Below are 21104 nucleotides of genomic sequence, written 5' to 3'. Positions count from 1 at the left end.
CAATGTCTAGATAATATTATGTCTACTGTCTATAGTAGACTGTAATGTATCAAAAGCATGCGGTCTAACAGCGAGCCGGGCGACGGGCGAAGGGAGACCACTCTAAAATGAGAAGAAGTCATTCCTTTCGCCTCGTTTTCATGGAATCGTGTTATGGCAGACGATTGAGGACTGTCAGTGGTGCTTGTGTGGTGTGATTTACGGGTGTTTTACTCTTAGATTTCTCCTCAGATGTGATGACAACGAAATTTAAATGAGGAACAACGGAAACCCTCAGCAGGGTGAGTAAATTTATTTCAAACTTTTGCTAAACCCCTGAATTAATCGGACTGGCCTCGGTTTCCTACTTTGTCAATTTTCATGAACAACTGTCACCTGTCACTGTTCCAGAAGTAACCATCTGAGTTATGCTGTGAATTTCTTTGATATAACTATAAATCATATCTTTATTAACAATTCCTTTTGTAATAATGATCATAGCTATCATCGTGGTATAGAAGACATTCAAGTGACAACTTGTTTATTTATCATTGGCCTTGTGTATTGTTTGGCACAGTAATGAATTTATTTACAGTTTAAACTGTCACACCCGACACAGAATAAAATCAATCATTCGCGTCTATAATTCGAATAATCTAAGTCACACTCACAGAAATATCCAATATAGTACATGTATTGTGTGCCTATATTACGGGATGGACATTTAAAATTTATTCTTATCTTATTAGAAAAAGAAAAAGAAAAGTGGCCAAAAACTATATATTGAAGTCATTTTGAAATATTAAACTGTTCTGTAAGTTATTTTGAAATACAGTACGTACTGGCAAATAGCCAAAACTTCAGGTCGCTCTTTCATAGACAATAGATCTAGAGGTAATAGAAGGATGTTTTGAATTAATGTAGATGATCACGATCGATTATTAAATAAGAAACATCTTTTTAGAAATGTTTATTTCAATTATGCTTTAATTTCTTGTATGTAATTTGAAGGGTTCTGATGTTGATAACGAAGTAAAATTCTGACTATAGGCTTATTGTATGCTAAAGAAAGTTGCGTCTGCATGCATGTAGTTCCAATAATTTAAAGCCACATATATATACTCACGAATAACATATATCAATGTTTACATTTTGAGCTTTTCACAATTTTCAGACATGATATATACATACCTAACAGATTATCGTGAATCAGAAACTAAAAGCAAATGTGTATTTATGAAAGTATACAGAGAATTCCCAAAAATAATAACTGTGGCTGCCAGACCAAGTTTCTCTGAAAATAGTCCCACAATGCAATGGCGGGGTGTACGTATACGGTCCATACAAAATGGCAGAACGCCGCAAGCGTGGAACTGCCAAAAAAAAAGACACAAAAGTGTGTGGAACCGGCAAAACCCGAGTATTTCCTTAGGAAAGGAAATGATTTGTTAGAACTTAACGAGAGAAGGAAAAGGAATAGACTCGAATTCCGATTTTCCCGGACGTCTATTGGATTGCTGGTTAGAATTGAACATTGTCAACTTCACCGATCTAAGATTTTATGGATATTTTGTTGTATGCATATTGCTACATTTTAAAATCAAGTGTTTAAATGTAATCTATGTTTGTTTATTTTGTTCAGTTACCTGGGTATTACACGAATATTATGTTAATCTGTTTAAATGAAAGCATTATTAGACAAAGTTCACGTATGCTCGATATGTAAACAATGGCCATGTGTGTAGTTTATGTGCAGTGCACGTTGTTATAGCCTCGTTCTCGGCTCCGTGACAAATCTCGCTATAAATATAAATGCGGCGAGTTGTTTTTATACACTGATGTCTTAAGGACTCCCCCTGTCAAGCGTCCAGGCCAGTGGTCATTTTAATGTTGGGAGAGCGTGAATGAGCATCTTGGATTGCCATTAATAGTAATACACGTGTGCAACTAGAAATTTAGCTTGTTCAGGAGTATGTGGCTTTAAGATGTTTCTTTCTAATGTAAAGGAGGTGGTGCATAGGAGGGCTAAATCGGCCCACAGCGATTTTTTTCCCGGAAACATATTTTTGTCAAAAGCATAATATCCCCGATTATGTGGGAGGAATTAATTTCCAATCCTCAATGTATATATTCTTTTTTTGGTGATTTCATTATTTCCCCATCAAACTGCATAAGAAGCTAAAGTTTTGACCACTAACTATTATAGAACATATTTTTATTTCCTATTTAATTTGTGAAACAAATGAATTCACCCCATTTGTTTAAGGTTTTATTTTAAATATGAATCATCACGCTCCGTGACACTTAAATTAAATTTCAGCCTAATTTGATGTCATCTTTGTGAAAATCATTGTTTTTAACTTTTCATTTAAAGTCTAATACCACAAAGTTATTGATGGAGTACTATCAAAATTTCCGGTTAGAAATAATCTATGGATATTCATAAACATTTAATGAAACAACTTTATTTGGTGAATTACTGGATATGCCAAGATTTTATTATTGTTAAATGCATACACCCCCAATTTTGGACAACATATCAAAGTACCGAAAGTACTGAAAATAGAGGCAAATGCTAAAAATCCAACAAAAATAACAATGCAATCAGACTTTACTGCTTGTGTCAGACAGGGTGCTCCTTTTTAACCCTTGGTTTTTTAATACAATTTACTTCATCACCTTTCTTTGTATGCAAAAATCTTTTGTTATCCAGTAATTTTTTATGATTTTTTTTGGTTGTGTATTAAGATTAATATGCAAACATGTTTTTTAAAAGCAAAATTTGATAGTACTCCAACGATTATTACATTTTATCTACTTAACAAATAAAAGAAAATTTCAAGAAGGTAAATTTTTAACTGAAAATTTTGCCAAAAAAGCTGTAATTACACTTTCTATTATACAAATTCATGCTAAACACACATGTTTTTATAAAATATAACATCACACGAGACTATCAATGCAATATGAAATTTATCAAGTACTTTTGTACAAGAAATATATTTAATTTAAAAGGGAGGGTACACATTTTTTACAGAAATCATGTTAGGTGGCGCTGCGTATACAGCATTTGCCAATTTTCGTTTTAGTGTCTAAAATGACATGTATTTGGTAAAAGTCTATCATAATATCATGCATAAAATAAGATTCGGCCGTGGGCCGCCATGCACCACCTCCTTTAAACTATATATATATATATATATATATGCAAAACAGGAGTCGCTGAATGAATGTTACCAAATAGGCATTCGTTGGCATAAATTTCAAACAAATCATTTTCCACATGATTGTCTCTAAAAATCCAAGTCTGTGAATTCTAAGTTGACATATATATATATGTGTGCATGCTAAGCACAGATCTAGACTTAGCACATGCTCTAGATCTGCTGATGATGAGCTCAGATGACCATGATAGAAAGTCGGATGGCTTTCCCACACAACCAACAAGTTTCGGTCATTGAGATTCTTCGTCAAAAACTTTGTTGCTAACTTTTTGTAGCCCAAAAAAACCCCAATGTCTACCGCAAATTTTTGGCTTATTTGCAATTGTCCATGTATGTTACATTTTTTTCTGTTTATATTTGACTGCTCATATGGTCTCTACACATAAGAAGTGCTTCCATATAAAATACCTCACTGATGACTAATGATGATTAGTATGATTATGATGATGATGAGATTATGATGAAGATGACTTTGAGGATGATTATGATGATGATGATGGGGATGAGTATGTTGATGATGACGATTAGTATGATGATGATTAGTATTATGATGATGATTTTAATGTTTAAGTAGGATGATGAGACTATGATGATGAAAAATATAGGTTATGATGACATTGAAGATGATATTATGACTATGTTGATAGCAAAACATACATACTGGAATCGATGTGTGTTTGTGTGTGTGATTCTTATGTATTTATGTATTGAAAATGTCCTAAAAATAAAATAAATATAAAAAAAAAAAAATACCTCACATTTCATGGGCTAAACAAAAGGGTCTGTTTTATATATATACTGGATGTGTTCTTAACATTTTCTGGAGACCCCATCAGTTTTCTTTTGCTTTTTGATCTTTAATTGGTTGGCTTCATAATAATCATCATTATGCCCGGTCTGGAGTCGGTACCGGTGTCATTTTGATACAACATTTTGTAAAAGGGTGGAAATTGTCCTTTCTTTTCTTCCAGTATCTTATCATTATGCTTGGATTTAATGAATGACCTGATGCCAATATTCAATTTTTAGGTCACTTGCATTGAGACTAAGTAATCTCAAGTGACTTATTGTAATCGTCTTTTGTGCATTGCATCATGCATCATAAACAATTTGTATCTTCGACTTCTCAATGACCAGTTAAAGAGGCAGAGGGTCATGCTATTAATAGGCCAGTACGTAGCATGCTGGGATGAAAAGGTTACAAATTTGTTTAAATGAATGACCTTGACCTTTTTTCAAGGTCCAAGCTAGGGGTCAAATGTACTAAAACCTTTTCAGCGACTTTTCTCAATAAACAACTACCAAGATGTCCAGAGTCATGGTATTGGGTCTGTAGCATGCTGGGGTGAAGACCTACCAAGTTTGTTCAAATTAATGACCTTGATCCTACTTTCAATCTCACAGACTAGGGCTGTGAGGTGTACATAGTCCGAGCTTAAAAGCAAAATATCTAACAGTATACACATTCAGGTCATGACCATCAAGGCCCCTGGGCCTCTTGATGTTTTAAATTGTCTAAATTGAAAAATATGTTCTTTTGAACTCTGATATCTTGCATTGAAGGTCATGCTTAACTCAAATTAAACATTCTGACAGTAAAATTCAATGGAAAATTCACTCAGTGACTTCCAATACTCAGAATATTTCAAAAGTTTTTTCACAGCCCCACTGACTTTGAGATAATATTAGGTTCAACTGTATAAAGATAAAGAGAAATAAACACAAAATTAGAATTTACTCGATTACATTATTATAATAAGTTAGAAATCTTCAAAACAAATTAACAACTGAAATGGAAGTTTTTAAACAAAGGGTTTAATTGTTATACTTTTATCGTAATGGTTTTTAATGCAAATTTTGAATTCTACATTTTTTATTCGACTTTCTACCTTCAGAATCCTAAATAGAATAAACTTATGAGTCTTGTGATTGTTAAAGCTTGAGGTTACAATCAGGACATTTGTGATACAGTCACCTGTTCATTGTTCCATAAACACCCCAGTGACTTCAAATGGGTGTTCAAATGATGATTTAGATAAATAGTAGTTGTTTGACTATTTACAGATTAAAACAATTCCATTGTAGCTGTACTATAAGGGCATAACATATACCGTGATAATATGGGGGTGTACTATCTGTGTTTTTGTTTGGAATCAGCTGGTCGGGTATTGTCTTGTTTAAAAAGATTTGTTGAAATGTAACAATTATCTAGATGACATTTCCTATCCTATTAATGTATCAAAGCTTGTTTTTATAAAGGTGTTAGAACCAGTTTGATGACTTTAGGTAAAGAAGTATACATACACGTGCAATTCTACCTTGATAACACGGGGCCGTTATATATGTGTTAGCCCAGGTTTGATCTAATCAGTAAAGTGTTGTCTTGTGTCCAACTCTACAAGTTAAATAATGTCATTCAAATATTGATTTATTTATCTGTTGTTTGTGTTTGTGTGGAGATTTCGACTTAAATGAAAGCAAATGTTGGAAGTCAATGGGTTGTACTCTACAAAAGCATTCAGACACTATGAAAGTTTGTCAAGTTGTGATACAAACTTGTCCAGTGACAGCTCCTGAACTGGAAAATCATACCGCTGAGGAAACTACAGGTAAATGAAACATTATGTACAGTTAAATATATGTTCCTTGGCAAAATTTGTGTTTGACTTTGGTTGTCCATAAATAAATCCTTGTAATATTAAGGATGGTGTGTATATACAGATGATTGGGCCACACCGGTACCAGAAGAATTTCTAAAAGTTACCCCTCGCCAAAATGCCATTTATATAAAACTTTACTTTAATGTATTGCCGTACTAGAGACATTTATCTTTGTCTTCAGGCTGAAGAGATATATAGGACATATTTATGCATTAAGTAAAAGAACAGGTACTACATATATTCATACCAAGCTTTAATTTGAAAGAATCAGCAAAGTGGATACTGATAAATAGGGCTTCCTGTACTTATAACACCCTTGAGAGTATGTTTTTGAATCCCTAAAATCATATTTGACTTTAAGTTTTGAATGAACATGTTTATTTCAGTATGCATGCATGTTTTGACCCTTCAGATTTCTGAAAAGTGGTAATTTGACTTCTGAAATTGCTAGAAATCAAGGGCCAACGGCATGCCTAATGGATTGAAACTTTAATGTACGTACCTCCCAGCTGCTGTGCAGGCAGTCATCATTTTATTAAAGTACTAAAGTGTTTGTCTTAAAATCTTTATAATATATATATAATACTTATACGTGAAGCTACTATTGTAGCCCACCTGTTGGGCGAAATCAGTGAACACAGAATCATGTATAAGAATTTTGAAGAAATGTTGTTATATAGGAAGGTATATATGGGCGTATTAGACTATTAAATACAATTGTTAAACAATGTTTAAGAATGGAAAAAAAACTGGTAAATTTATACATGTACATGTATTTATAGCTTTTAAAAAAGGACCGACCAATAATTGAATCAGTGAAAAATTGTTGTATAAGAATTATAATATATGCATGTATGTATGCATGGACGTATTAACAAAGTGTAGATACATTGTATGTTATATATAATGATGATAACTCTCCGTTTTTCATTTATTTGTAAACATATGTATGTGTTTGTGTATATAAATTTATATGTTGTTTATGTTATTTTCACCAATGTACCATACCGAAAGCTCAAAGAAATAAACAAACTTGAACTTGAAATATACCTTATACCTATCCTGAACTTGTTAAAATTGAATATTACTTTTTAACATTGGGTGTAGCAGTTGTTAAAATTGCAGCAGACACTCGATCAGCTTACTACTCTGGTCACATGGAGATTTCCATTTGATATTGAAAGTTTAAACAGATGTAGATCTGTTTAATCTAAAAATCAATTAAAGTGATTCTTTGCAATGTTTGTTACTGGCTTATATACATAATAATGTAAACTATAATGGCAAGCTGCCAACAATGGTTAAGGAAATATATATATGCCCAGGTATTATTTTGACCAAATTTGGAAACAGTTATTGAACTTATTTTTCAGTCCTGGCTGTACAATTTATAAGGTATTGGTGACCATGTGTTACAATATAATGTACTCAAGTTTTGTTTAAATTCTTCGTGACGTCGACTACTACAGTGGTATTGGTTACAAATCTATGTGCACTTAATGATACATTTAGGGTCATTAATATTGTAACGCTGCTGTTGAAGAGAACATTTTGTGGCCAATTATACCTGGATTTTGGCACAAACTACATGTATGTGTGTACATTATATTCTGGCTATACCCTATAATGAATGAAGCCCAAAACTATTTGTCAACCAGTGCTCCATGTAAGCTTACATATTATGTATATAGGCATGACAGGCTGTCATCAAGCTGTGTATAAAACCCCTTCTAAGGTCTAAGATAGAATCTTAAGTTTTATTTTACAAAAAGGTTTAAATTGGTGGAATTTCAAAAAAAAATAAAAACAATAATGAAAAACTTGATTTAAGATTTATGAATTAATTAACATACTTACCACTAATAAAAACAGCTGATAAATAGATGACCTATATAGCTATTCCACATGTATATATAATGTACACGCAAGTTTCATAATGGTCTATTGTTTAAAAATGTTTAGTTGGTAATCAAAATGCACCTGAGCATTAATATGTTGATGAATAATTATAAGGTATGATTTAAACATCTTCCTTTTATCACAGATAAGGGTGACTATATTGCTAGCTAGGTTTAATTAAGGACTTTCCTTATCTGATATGGTAGGAGGTAGGTTGATATGTGTACTGATCATGATTCTTTGATCTTTCAAATTACATTGTGTTTTAACCTGTTGAGAATATCTAGTGAAAATTTGAAACTGAAGTTATTACATTACGGTCTTTATTCTAATACTGTATAATTCTGTGATTTTTTTTATTAAATAATATATATGTAAGGAGAGATTACTTTTATTAAATATATATGTAAGGAGAGATTACAAGTTACTTTTAAAAACAGAAAACAACAATAAATAAATAAATAACTTTAAGATTTTTGATAATTTTAAAGCACATTGCAGTACTTCAAACTGCTAAATTTAATATTCAATAATTCATCAGATTTCTTTATGAAGCTCAGTTGCAGTCTCCTTCCACTGCCTCACTACAGGTATAGTCTCTATATATCTATAGGTAATCAGATCACTAATTTAATGACGGCTAGCTTAGAGCCATTTCATTTGATATGGCGATTTACTTTTATCAGTCTATAATCATTGAGGTCTAATTGCTCATCAATGATAGTATGTAAATATATATAGAAGAGGTCATTGATTTCCTCATATAACTTATTAAACAGTAAATGCTTTCCCTGGCTGTGACCTCGGCACGGTCTTCAGTATCTTCACCATGTTTACTCAATGTTTACATTGTAACATAGCAATACTGATATCTAAATTACCATGTTTAGCACAATGGTATTGTCACAATGCAAACAAACTCTTATGTTCTGGTCAGATATATATATACAATATTGTGTATTCAAAGACACTGTTACATGTCAACTAAAAATACTTAGAAAAGAAGGTGTCATTTAAATTTTTTTTTTTCATTTCACTCTTTTATGCAATTTGGGTTGGAGGTCATTTTATAGTTCAATGCAGTTTCGGATTAACATGACCCGATTGTTAATTTATTGTAACACTTGAAAGAAATTCAAAAATAATTAATATGTCTAGATCTGTAAATTAGTTTTGTAATGCGACATTGAATAGCAGCTTATCCATGCTAGTTATTAATGGGTGAAGTACTTATTATAAAATGTATATCATATTAAATTCTTTTATATGCATAAGAACTGTTACAGACTTAATTTCACTTAAAGTATTATATTTTTTCCTTCATGATTAATGTATTAATTCGCAGACAAATATAAATCGTCACTTTAGTACCAAGCATTTGTTGTGTGGACATACAAATAATTTCAATTGAAACCATGTTAATTAAGCAAGGTAAGTGGTGGCACATTGTTTTCCCTGTGTATCTTTTTATCCAACAGACCTATGAAATTTGTAGGTAAATAATATCTACAGATTGGATCACTGGAAGAGGTTTAATTGACCTAAGAATTGCTTTATATATGCCATTAATGAATTGATTAGGCTGTCACCGACAGTCACGTTTTAGTCAATTTAAAGCCCATAAAAATAAATCATTAAACTTTTGAGATAATTTGAAATTAAATGGTCTTGATCACAGTTGGCTCATTTAAAATTCTACGGGTATGTTACGAATTTAAAAAGACTGATGAATTTATATGTACTTTGAATCAAATTTATTTGTCAATAAATGTAGCAGTGTATCCGAGATCCAGGCACATAATTATTAATAAAAACCCAGTTTGAAATATATTACCTGGTAGACATTTGGAAGCAATAAACATGTAGTTATTTCCATTTTGACTGAAAAAGATCGAGAGATAATGACTTCACTACAAAATTATTCAGTTCATACTAAATTTTAAAGCAGTGAATTATGCCCTAACCAAAGTTTATTAACCAATTAGTGGAGTCAATAATTTAAAAAGGTCTAAATGAAATTTTCAGCAATTTTAAGTAATGTTTTCTAAGGCAGTCTTATATATTTATTAGAATTGTTAAAAGTCCGTTGGATCTTCGAAGATTTCTGATAGTGTTTGAAAGTTTTCTACCGACTCTAGGTCTGATAGTTGGAAAGTTTGTACCGACCTCTCGGCTAGAATAAGTAAACTTTTTCCTTGTCTTGTGTATATATCCTCATTGCCTTGTACCAAGATTTTTTATGAATTACATAATGTAATAGTATATTTTGGACTGTTAATTATAAGATTTTACTCCATGTTTTACGATAATCCTGCATTCAAAGGTTTACAATTTCATAATAAATCTCACAGGTCAGCAATTATGATATAATAAGTCAGAGATCAGCTACTTACTGGTATATATATATATATCTACATATATATACATACATACTTCTACTTTAGGATTATTTACCATTAGGAATGATTATTGACTAATTATATGTATATATATATATTATATAAACAGGATTTAAAGTCAACATTTCATACAGCAGTACACTTTGAAACTTGATTATTATCATTAAAAACAAAGTGTACTATTTGATAAGTATACAATTTGACAGACTGCTCCTCATAACCATGTACAGTACATTAATCTTGGCTTGGATAATATGTGTATATGATCTAAGTTTTAATTCTATATATATATATCTCTGATAATTCGTAATTTACTTAAAACTTGGGGTTTGCAACATTAGGTTATTCTCAGAACTTAAATTATTTTTCAAGTTATTTGAAATAAGGGGACGCTAGTTCATCATTAATTGTAAATTTACAGCTGCAGATAAAAATGTGATAATTAAAGAACTTTCAAGTATGTAGTAAATCGGTAGTGTAAAGAGCTCGGAACAGCAGTTGCCAGATTCATCAATATTCTTTGATTTAAGGAAATTCCATAACTTAAATTTTCCAAAGAAAATTGAAAGCATTGTGGAATTTAAAGAAAACTCCTGAACTTAAATTTATCTTAAATTCTGTAATGCTTTTCTATTAAAGAACAATGACGAAACCCGTTAGGGCCAAAACAATTACTCTTGGACCTCTAAGACTTATATATGTAATGGACTATTCTAATGAAAATGTTTATGGTTAAAATTTTCAGTTTGACCAAATCATGAAATGTCTGGAAGAAAAAGGATGAATTTCTTATGGAAATTGGACCATAATTTTTTGTATCGATTTTATCTGTATCTAATTTTTTCTGATTTTACTTAATTTTCATGATCTTGATGTACCTCTCATGTATATATGATGTCAGTTATGTAAAATACAAATTAAAAAGGAGAAAGATTAAGTTTAATAGTTGTTTCCAAATCCCATTCAAACTATGATTGTGTATTGGTTCTATGAAATGAATGAATGAAGTAAAGTTTATATTAAATAAAAAAGAAACTTTTATTCCCAAAAAAAACAATATTTTGTAGATAAACATTAGCATGATCATCATTCTGATACTATATGTGAAGAACTTTTTATAGGGAACCAGAATTAAATAGTTGGTGATTATTTTCACGGTCATTGGTAAATATATAAGGCAAAGAAGATTGTGATTGGATTGGAGTTATATTATAATCAATCGGATGTGAAGAACTTTATATGGGAAATGAGAATTAAATAGTTTGTGTATACATTGTTGACTACATGGCTATTTGGTAAATGTAAATATAGGCATAGAATCCAGTGATTGGTTTCATACATCAGTGCTTTGTATACAATAAAGCTCAATCATAGTTCCTTTTTACATAGTTTAATCTATTAATACATTTTTACCTGTGTGTATTATAAATATTGGATTCTGTAAACGTGACAAAATCAATGTGTAACTGTTATTATCACATTTTTGACTGATCAGATCTTGGGGAGGTATAGTGCAGTACTTGATTATCTGCTACATATTATCAGCAGATAAAGATGCTGACGTCAAGCAATCCATGAAAGAATAAATGTTCTTTGACTATTTACAATGCTGTAAATCTTTGCTGAAAAATATTACTGAAAGGCCTTAGTAATGACCATTTTGTAGGGCAAAATTTTAGAGATGATTCCAAAACTTTTAGAATTACGATTCATTATTGATTAAAAGTTGCCTATTTGAACTGGACAATGCAAAAATTCGAAAATGAACCATTTTCCAAATTGATTTAAGCAAAAACAAGAAAAAACCTTAAATATCATATCAAAAGTGGAAAATTAATATAGCCAAATGTCAGTTGGAATATTTCAAATTAAAGACCTTATTTACAACAAGCTCATAGTACTGCTGCATGGTTACCTGTAAGAACATGTCTGCCAACATCAAATTGTCGATTGATGACTTTCTAGAAGTTGTTTGTTGAAGCAGGTTCTACACAAGGCTTCAATATGACCTTGAACAGAGACTAGCTTTCTCACAAATTTTTTTTTTCCTGTACGAATACTGCTGTGGAGAATGAAATTTCTAACAAAGTTTATAATTAAATGCTATTAGATTATAGAAGACAATTTACAAGGTGTTATTCTGATAGACAATAATAAGTGTGATGCAATTTGATTAAATCTTGTCTTATAGACATTACGCCCACAAGATTCCTCAGGACAAGGATCTATTGATCGGTAATAATGGATGAGTTGTTGCTCATTAGACGCCAGGTAACAGAGGGATGATCAGCCGGTAGTGTCATCAGGCCTGCTATATGTAGAGCCATTGATTATAGAATTTCACTGGATATCCTCGACATCGGTCTTCATCTCTTAAGGCGCATTTACTGACTTATAATATAAGTCACTAAGTAAGGTTCTGTCTTCCAATATTATCAAGTCTCACTAAACCTGTTGTGTTATTCCTCAGGATATGCTAGTATAATGTAATACTGGTGGTGAAGGATCTATTAAGTTACTGAGTGAGGGGTGTCTGGAAATGTAATCTTGACCATATCCATTTATAAGATACTGGTATAATAATTTACATCAAACTTCAGAAAAATTAAAGCAGTTATTTCAGGGCTTTTTTAAGACTGCATGATTGGGGATGTGGTCTTTTTGCATAATGTTGGGAAGAATATATTGGTACATAAATGTGAAGGAAAGTTTCAGGACAATAAATTCTGCAAATTTTGGGAATGTGGCTTAAAATGATTTAAACTGAGAATAGGGCTGCAAGTTCAAGATCCCTGATGATAAGGCCCTATTTTCTGATCATTCAAAAAAAAAGCACACTCTCTGCTTTGAGTTACTCAGTACATGGGTAGTTGATAAGTGCATGCAGGCCCCGGCCCCTGAACTTAACGTGTTATGTTGAAGACCTTTCAGGAGTGATGATCCCACAATGAGGTCTTAATAACAATTGATATCATTTAATGTTCCCAGCATATAATATATATACATGTTAGAGACTTTCATAAATTGTAATCATGATCACCACATTAATTCTCTCAACCTGCAGAAAACTCATGATCACTTTTGAGTATCTTCATGGTATAATAAATTACTTGCCTTTTTAGGTCACCTGAGACGAAGTCTCAAGTGACCTATTCTAATCGCCTTTTGTCCGTCGTCGTCCGTCGTGCGTCCTTAAACTTTTTACATTTTCGACTTCTTCTCCAAAACCACTTAACAAAATTCAATGAAATTTGGCAGAAAGTTTCTATGGCTGAAGGTCAACCAAAATTGTGAATTATATGGTCCCCACCCCCCAGGGGCCTGAGGGGTGGGGCCAAAAAGGGTCAAATTGACTAAAACTTCAAAAATCTTCTTCTCTACTCTCAGATATGGTGGAGTCAAACACTCTTTATAGATGAAAGAGTCTTGTGGTGCTTTACCAAAATTGTGAATTGCATGACCCTGGGGTCTCACGTTTGCCCCTGGGGAGGGGGTAAACTTTACTATAGTTTATATAGGGAAATCACATTTTTGACTATTATTTGTTGGATTTGTATTGGAATTCATTCTAACTTGTATCAAATTATCAGCATGGGATGACACTTTGATGGTATGTACATGTTGGCCCTAATTGACCCCCAGGGGCTGGTGGGCGGGGCCAAAAAGGGTCAAATTGACTAAAATTTCAAAAATCTTCTTCTCTACTCTCAGATATGGTAGAATCAAATACTCTTCATAGATGGAAGGGTCTTCAGGTGTTTTACCAAAATTGTGAATTTCATGACCCTCGGGTCTCACGTTTGCCCCTGGGGAGGGGGTAAACTTTACTATAGTTTATATAGGGAAATCACATTTTTGACTATTATTTGTTGGATTTCTATTGGAATTCATTCTAACTTGGTTCAAATTATCAGCATGGGATGACAGTTTGATGGTATGTACATGTTGGCCCTGGTTGACCCCCAGGGGCTGGTGGGCGGGGCCAAAAAGGGTCAAATTGACTAAAATTTCAAAAATCTTCTTCCCTACTCTCAGATATGGTAGAATCAAATACTCTTCATAGATGGAAGGGTCTTAAGGTGCTTTACCAAAATTGTGAATTTCATGACCCTCGGGTCTCACGTTTGCCCCTGGGGAGGGGGTAAACTTTACTATAGTTTATATAGGGAAATCACATTTTTGACTATTATTTGTTGGATTTCTATTGGAATTCATTCTAACTTGGTTCAAATTATCAGCATGGGATGACAGTTTGATGTTATGTACATGTTGGCCCTGGTTGACCCCCAGGGGCTGGTGGGCGGGGCCAAAAAAGGTCAAATTGACTGAAATTTCAAAAATCTTCTTCTCTACTCTCAGATATGGTAGAATGAAATACTCTTCATAGATGGAAGGGTCTTAAGGTGCTTTACCAAAATTGTGAATTTCATGATCCTGGGGTCTCACGTTTGCCCCTGGGGAGGGGGTAAACTTTACTATAGTTTATATAGGGAAATCACATTTTTGACTATTATTTGTTGGATTTCTATTGGAATTCATTCTAACTTGGTTCAAATTATCAGCATGGGATGACAGTTTGATGGTATGTACATGTTGGCCCTGGTTGACCCCCAGGGGCTGGTGGGCGGGGCCAAAAAGGGTCAAATTGACTAAAATTTCAAAAATCTTCTTCCCTACTCTCAGATATGGTAGAATCAAATACTCTTCATAGATGGAAGGGTCTTAAGGTGCTTTACCAAAATTGTGAATTTCATGACCCTCGGGTCTCACGTTTGCCCCTGGGGAGGGGGTAAACTTTACTATAGTTTATATAGGGAAATCACATTTTTGACTATTATTTGTTGGATTTGTATTGGAATTCATTCTAACTTGGTTCAAATTATCAGCATGGGATGACAGTTTGATGGTATGTACATGTTGGCCCTGGTTGACCCCCAGGGGCTGGTGGGCGGGGCCAAAAAGGGTCAAATTGACTGAAATTTCCAAAATCTTCTTATCAATTACATGTTAGATTCAAATACTCTCCATAGACTGACCCCAATAGGACTGATGGGTGGGCCAAAAAGGGTCAATTTAGTTGGCCGAAATATTTCAAATCTCAGGTGACCGTTAAGGCCCTTTGGGCCTCTTGTTACAGTAACAACTACCTAAGAAATTACTGTATCCTATGTATAGAACAAGGACCCTGATAAAGATGTCTTATATTTTGGTCAAACTCTTTTGATAAATCTATACTTGCGTCGGTATACATGTACCAATTCCTCCTACGCTCATAGAATTTTGATGGGACTCACAGAATTTCTAGAAATAGTTATACCCCCGCAACGAAGTTAGGGGAGTATACTGGAATCAGGTTACATGTCTGTCCGTCCGTCTGTCTGTAGACGCATTTTGTCCGGACAACTCCTCCTTAACCGATGGGCCAATTCTGATGAAACTTCACACAAATAATAATGATCATGTGTAGATGTGCATGCCACTAAAATTGTGTTATACCTTAAGTTTGTATATAAGTACAGAATGTATTTAGAATTTATTGATTTAAACACACATATTAGTATAGGTACACTATGTATATACATTATGAAGAACATTTCCATTTTATAGTCAAGAAACATCTTTTAATATTTGAAGATATCATCATCATTTTGATTTAGTTTAAAACTAATGACATACTTTTGAACAGCTGTACTGCCTGAATTACAGTAATTAAACTACACATAACTACTAATAAAATCACCAATGGAAGAATTTAAGAGATGAAATGATGTCTCAATCACTTTGGAATATCAGGTTTTGTTATAAAACCACATCCTAAACCTTAACTGTCTCAGCATAAGCCATAAAGGATGCACCACCATCTAGAAATGGTCTAAATTACATTTGAACTTCAGGTCTATTTTTGAAACCTATTTTAATGTCACGGATTTGAATTTGTTTAAATCATATGTATATTCTTTCTTATTACACACACTGGTTTGGAGAGAGTTCAATTATAATGTCCTCAAGAATAGAGTCCATAATGTCTCCGATGAATGTTTATAAAAGATATAAACACAAGCAGTTAATTGTCACTCCATGTGTACTGGTAAGTTAGACAATCCAAAAAATGTACCATGTTTTGTGGGGAAATACAATTTGTCTGTGTTAATGTTATTGTAAAAGTAAAACTTAAGTGATAATTCACTGGTAATTTGTTAGCTATAAGAAAATGCATTTGGAGTGCGTCCTTTGCTGTTTATTATTGAATTGCTGAATACGGGAATGGAAGGTGATCGGAAAGTGTGAATACCTTAATGATCAAAGGTCTACACTACAGGTAGATAACTAGGAATTGATTGATATGTTGAGAGCTGCACGGCAGAGAGCCGGCCACCTTCTGTTTGTTTGCAGATCAGGATCCGCCTGGCATTCTCTTCTGTCGTAAACATGAATTCAGGTGTGGATACGTGTGTATGTGGAACATTTTTCACGGCTGTATATCTGTAGTGGTGAAGGATTATAATCATCTTTTGTATATATATCTAGAAAGATTATACCTGTGTCAATGCTATATCTCTGTATGAATTCTCCTGTCACAGACTTTCAGTGGTGAAATATGGAGTTTATGTTTCATGTATTTCCTATAGTGGATCAGAAGCTGCCAGAAACAGAAAAAAACAATGTTCAGGGCATGATTTGAGCATCATTTCAGTGTTAATATTGTCCATAAGGGAAAAGAGACATGTGTTGATTATTGATTTGTAGCTTGATAAGGCAAAAATGTTGTATAATGTGAGGACATAGTGGAATCTATTGTCACAGTGCTTCACAAGTACATATTAACACATACCATGCCTATGGACAAGAGAACAAAGCACAACAAAGACAATCCAGGTATGTGAGACTTTCTAGTTCCCAATACACACAGCCTGTCTCAGACAGGTACGTAGTGTAAATATAGTTTATAGGTATAGGGAGATTATACTCATACATTTATAGTGTTACAGTCACCAGGATTTGAAATTTATATAAGTTGTTAAATTTGATAATATTAAGAGTTCATCTATTGAAAAACATACATTCTATAACACTTTTTTTTTTATATTTCTCCATGCCCACCAAAAAATATTATGGATTTGTCTGTCTGACATTAATGTAGATTTAATGTAGAAATTAGGATTATGAGAATTATATAGAAGACCATATTCCGCGCATGTACCGCTTAATTTCAGGAAGTCCAATCACATGTACACTAGTACTATACAGTTAATCTGAAAAGGACCCCGGCCCCCTCTGATCAGGGATCTGCCCCCATTACAATTCTATATGCGCGCACTGTATCTAATATTCTTTGCTTCATTTAAAAGGTTATACCAAACTTTACGATGTGTATTAAGCTTGAAATACTCTCTGGCATATATGTATGCCAAAACTAGATGAACATTTGACTGCTGCAGTAGATGCCAGCACATTTCCTTGGTCAATTCACATTTAGATGAATAATTGAAAACAAGTTTTAAGAACCCGGACAATGCCCTTAGGTAGAAAATACTTGACCTACTTGGATAATTAGCTACACTCAAGTGAAAATTCAGTCTAATTAATTGACTTATAAAACTCATTAGGCCTTTTGTTGCTCAATAACCAAGCCATTACTATGAATTAATTATCTGAAGTCGAATTTGAATGTATAGTTATAAGGTCAAGGGTCAGAGGTCAGATTTAGTGTCACTTGATCATACACCAGTCATGGTCGGGTCTATTAACGTCTATAGATCAGTGAGTCTTTATATGAAACAATTTCAATACATACCAAAACCTATATGAAGTGTGCCAGTCAGATTCAATACTGATGATATTAAACTGAATATTTTACATTTTGTAACATTTTGGAAAAGTAATAACATGTTGACATTTATGATTCTACAGGTTTCATATAATAAATAGGTATATAGCCCAACCCTGAAGTCTTTTGGAATTGTAAAATGCATTGGAACTATAATTTATCTAAATGTCATTTGGATGTTTTGATAGAAAAAACATGCAGCTATATATAATGCTTAGCCTAGTAAAGAACATTGGTGATTAGTCTGAATGATCCAGCACCTAGACGTCATCACATGATCCCTTATGTTCCAATAAGACAGTACTAGTATACCCAATACATTCTGTTACAGTAAATGTCATCTTTTAACTGGTGTACTCAGTTATAATGAGGAGTTCTTGATGTAGTGTGAATAATTGATGCTGATTGTGGCAGAACTGACAAGGGCCATATCATGTAACATCTACTGGGCACATTAATTACTCAACATTTGATAACAAACAAAGTAAAGAAATTTTCATTTTTGTTTTTACGTTACAGAAGTCTTGTATGAAAGATATTCCAGCTTGAAAACAAAAATAATCAAGCATGAAAAACACAAAGGAGTAATTGATCAAGCAGCAGTTGTAAATTTTGTCTCTAATTTACCTTTTAGGAGATCTAGAGTTATAAATCTGATCTTGCTTGTATATATTATTTATAAAGAATGTCAGAATTTGTCTAACGAATGTGTAGAGCGATTCAGGATGATTGTTTGAAGAAAACAATATACATGTATTTCAATCAAAAATTTTGTTTTGAATTCAGTGCCGATTGATTGGAGATTGCATGGTTAAAATCATCCACAATAAAAGTTGTGTAAACATCTACGATTTAAAAGTCGCAGGGAATTAAATTTTGATGAACTTTTAATGATATTTGTCAAAATTTCCCTTTGACTAATGATAAATACATATCATAGACAAACACAAATGTAAATGTAATGAATATGTGCTGCTGATCAGGTTTCTGAATTTTAAGCTAACAATACTTAAACACAATCTATTAGCTGTAAACAGGTCTCTATATATATACTGTATACATATAGGTAATGTTACTCAAGGGTTATCATAGAAATCTCACCAATATTATGGTGATTATATATTTAGCTCAACTTTCCTTGTCTTCCACTATTCCTTATTCTTTATCAGTGACTGCAGCCTTTGATGTTTTAATAATTATCTAGAGAACGTCAGACATTGGTATTAACGGTTAAATCTGTTAACACAGACCCTGGTATGATATGCATAAGTTCGTTAAAAATTGATATGAATAATTAACAGATACACCAGCAAGTATGAAACGAGCCTGGACTGAGTCCTTTGAACTTGAAAATATATATCTTAGGCCAGGTAACAATGTTATAAAAATATGTCGGTAGGTGACTCAAACCAGACTAACATACCTTTATGTTTTTCATTAATCTATGTTTTTATAAGCATTTAATGCCAGTTTCTGTATGCCTTGGATGCCGCTGGTACTGAGACCTGTATATGGAATCATTCTGTCTATGAGCTGTGAAATTGATCCCAGTCTGTCCTTGATCGATTCTAACTGAAGAATAAACAGATTATAACACAACAATGTATAAAGTACCTATTGAAACTTGAGAGTATTTATTTGAGACAATGCTGAATCCTGGTTGATTATAATTATTAAAAGCATGCCAATTGCAATATAGAAGTTTATGGTCTTGGAAGCTTCCAAAATGGTTTCCCTATTTTCTTATTCCCTGAAATATCATGTTATTTTCGTTGAAGACCCAATAAAAATTTCGGTAATACATGTACACTGTTCATGAAATTTAGAATGACGAAAAATGTTATTGATAGAAATTAAGGCAATAAATATGAACTGAAAATTGAAGGAATGGGTCAGTATGACTAACACTATATATGTATACATAGTGTATAATATGGTCTCTTGTTACTCAGCTGATGTAGCATGCTTCAAAATTAGCCGAGGAAATATAGAGCTGTGGAATATTATATAATTGGTTCTATTACGGAGACCAGACTTGGGATTCAATTCCTTTCGGGGGCACTCAACACTAATGTGTTTTTCTCTGTTCTTTCATATTGCTCATATGGTAGAACCATTGAATATCACACTTACTCATGAAGACCTGGGTTCGATTCTTGTCAGTGTAAGACAGCAGAAATGTGTTTTTCCTGACTGTTCTATTACGTATACAGAACTAGCTATAGTACAGAGTTGAGTGAGGGTGACATGTGGTCACGAGGATTACCCAGGACAATATACACACAGCATGCTATTTGTTTTGTTACTATTGTGGGTTACAGTTGTTATTATATCAACCTTAAACACGATTACTTTCTATGGATCACAACGGGGACGTTAATCCTGTACAAAAATATATATATATATATATATATATACTGAATTAAAGCTGTGGAGTTCTCATGTGTCTGGAATAGGATCAGGGTGTTGTGACCAATGTTTGTCTTTAATTCACGTAGATAGCATAATGAAGCTACCATTAGAGGAACAAGATGTACAAGGTAAAACACAAATATTACACATGTAATGGTACTTAATCTACATGTAAACACGAAAAACAAGGTTAAAGAGTAAAGATACTATTGAAATATTTTGATCATCTTTCAAGCTGCTAGCTCATGCTAATGTCTATTGTCTTCATGTCTTTTCTGGTGACAATTTTAATTGTGGTCTTTCAGGAAAGATCTGATTCCTAGTAGTCTGGTAGTAAAGGGAGTTTACTAGTAGTCATTGGAGATTGCTGGTAGTAAAGGGAGCTTACTGGTTATGGTGTAGTAAAGGGAGCTAACTGGTTATGTTGTAGTAAAGGGAGCTTACTGGTTATGGTATACGTACAGTAAAGGGAGCTTACTGGTTATGATGTAGTACAGGGAGCTTATATATATATAATTACTGGTTATGGTAGTAAAGGGAGCTTACTGGTTATGGTAGTAAAGGGAGCTTACTCATGGTTATAGTATAGTAAAGGGAGCTTACTGGTTATGGTAAAGTAAAGGGAGCTTACTGGTTATGATGTAGTAAAGGGAGCTTACTGGTTATGGTATACGTACAGTAAAGGGAGCTTACTGGTTATGGT

General features: G+C 33.0%; 1 protein-coding gene across 4 annotated transcripts in view; it reads left to right on the top strand.

Moving 5' to 3' along the window:
* The first annotated feature begins 119 nt into the window (after window positions 1–119).
* LOC117327124 overlaps window positions 120–21104 on the top strand; it is a 30046-nt gene continuing 9061 nt past the window's right edge. The window contains exon 1 of one of the 4 annotated variants that reach the window (XM_033883970.1): window positions 120–281. In XM_033883970.1, coding sequence (XP_033739861.1) covers window positions 254–281 — 28 coding nt within the window. In that variant the 5' untranslated portion in view covers window positions 120–253. Of the gene's footprint in view, window positions 282–5715; window positions 5813–16718; window positions 17038–20444; window positions 20530–21104 lie in introns of those variants that run through there. The other 3 variants (XM_033883967.1, XM_033883968.1, XM_033883969.1) reach the window with 3 other exon arrangements.

The sequence above is a fragment of the Pecten maximus genome, chromosome 5 (assembly GCF_902652985.1).
Source record: "Pecten maximus chromosome 5, xPecMax1.1, whole genome shotgun sequence".
In the NCBI taxonomy this organism is placed as follows: Eukaryota; Metazoa; Mollusca; class Bivalvia; order Pectinida; family Pectinidae; genus Pecten; species Pecten maximus.
Note: the sequence above shows the minus strand (reverse complement) of the source record. Positions and strands in the feature narration are given on the sequence as shown.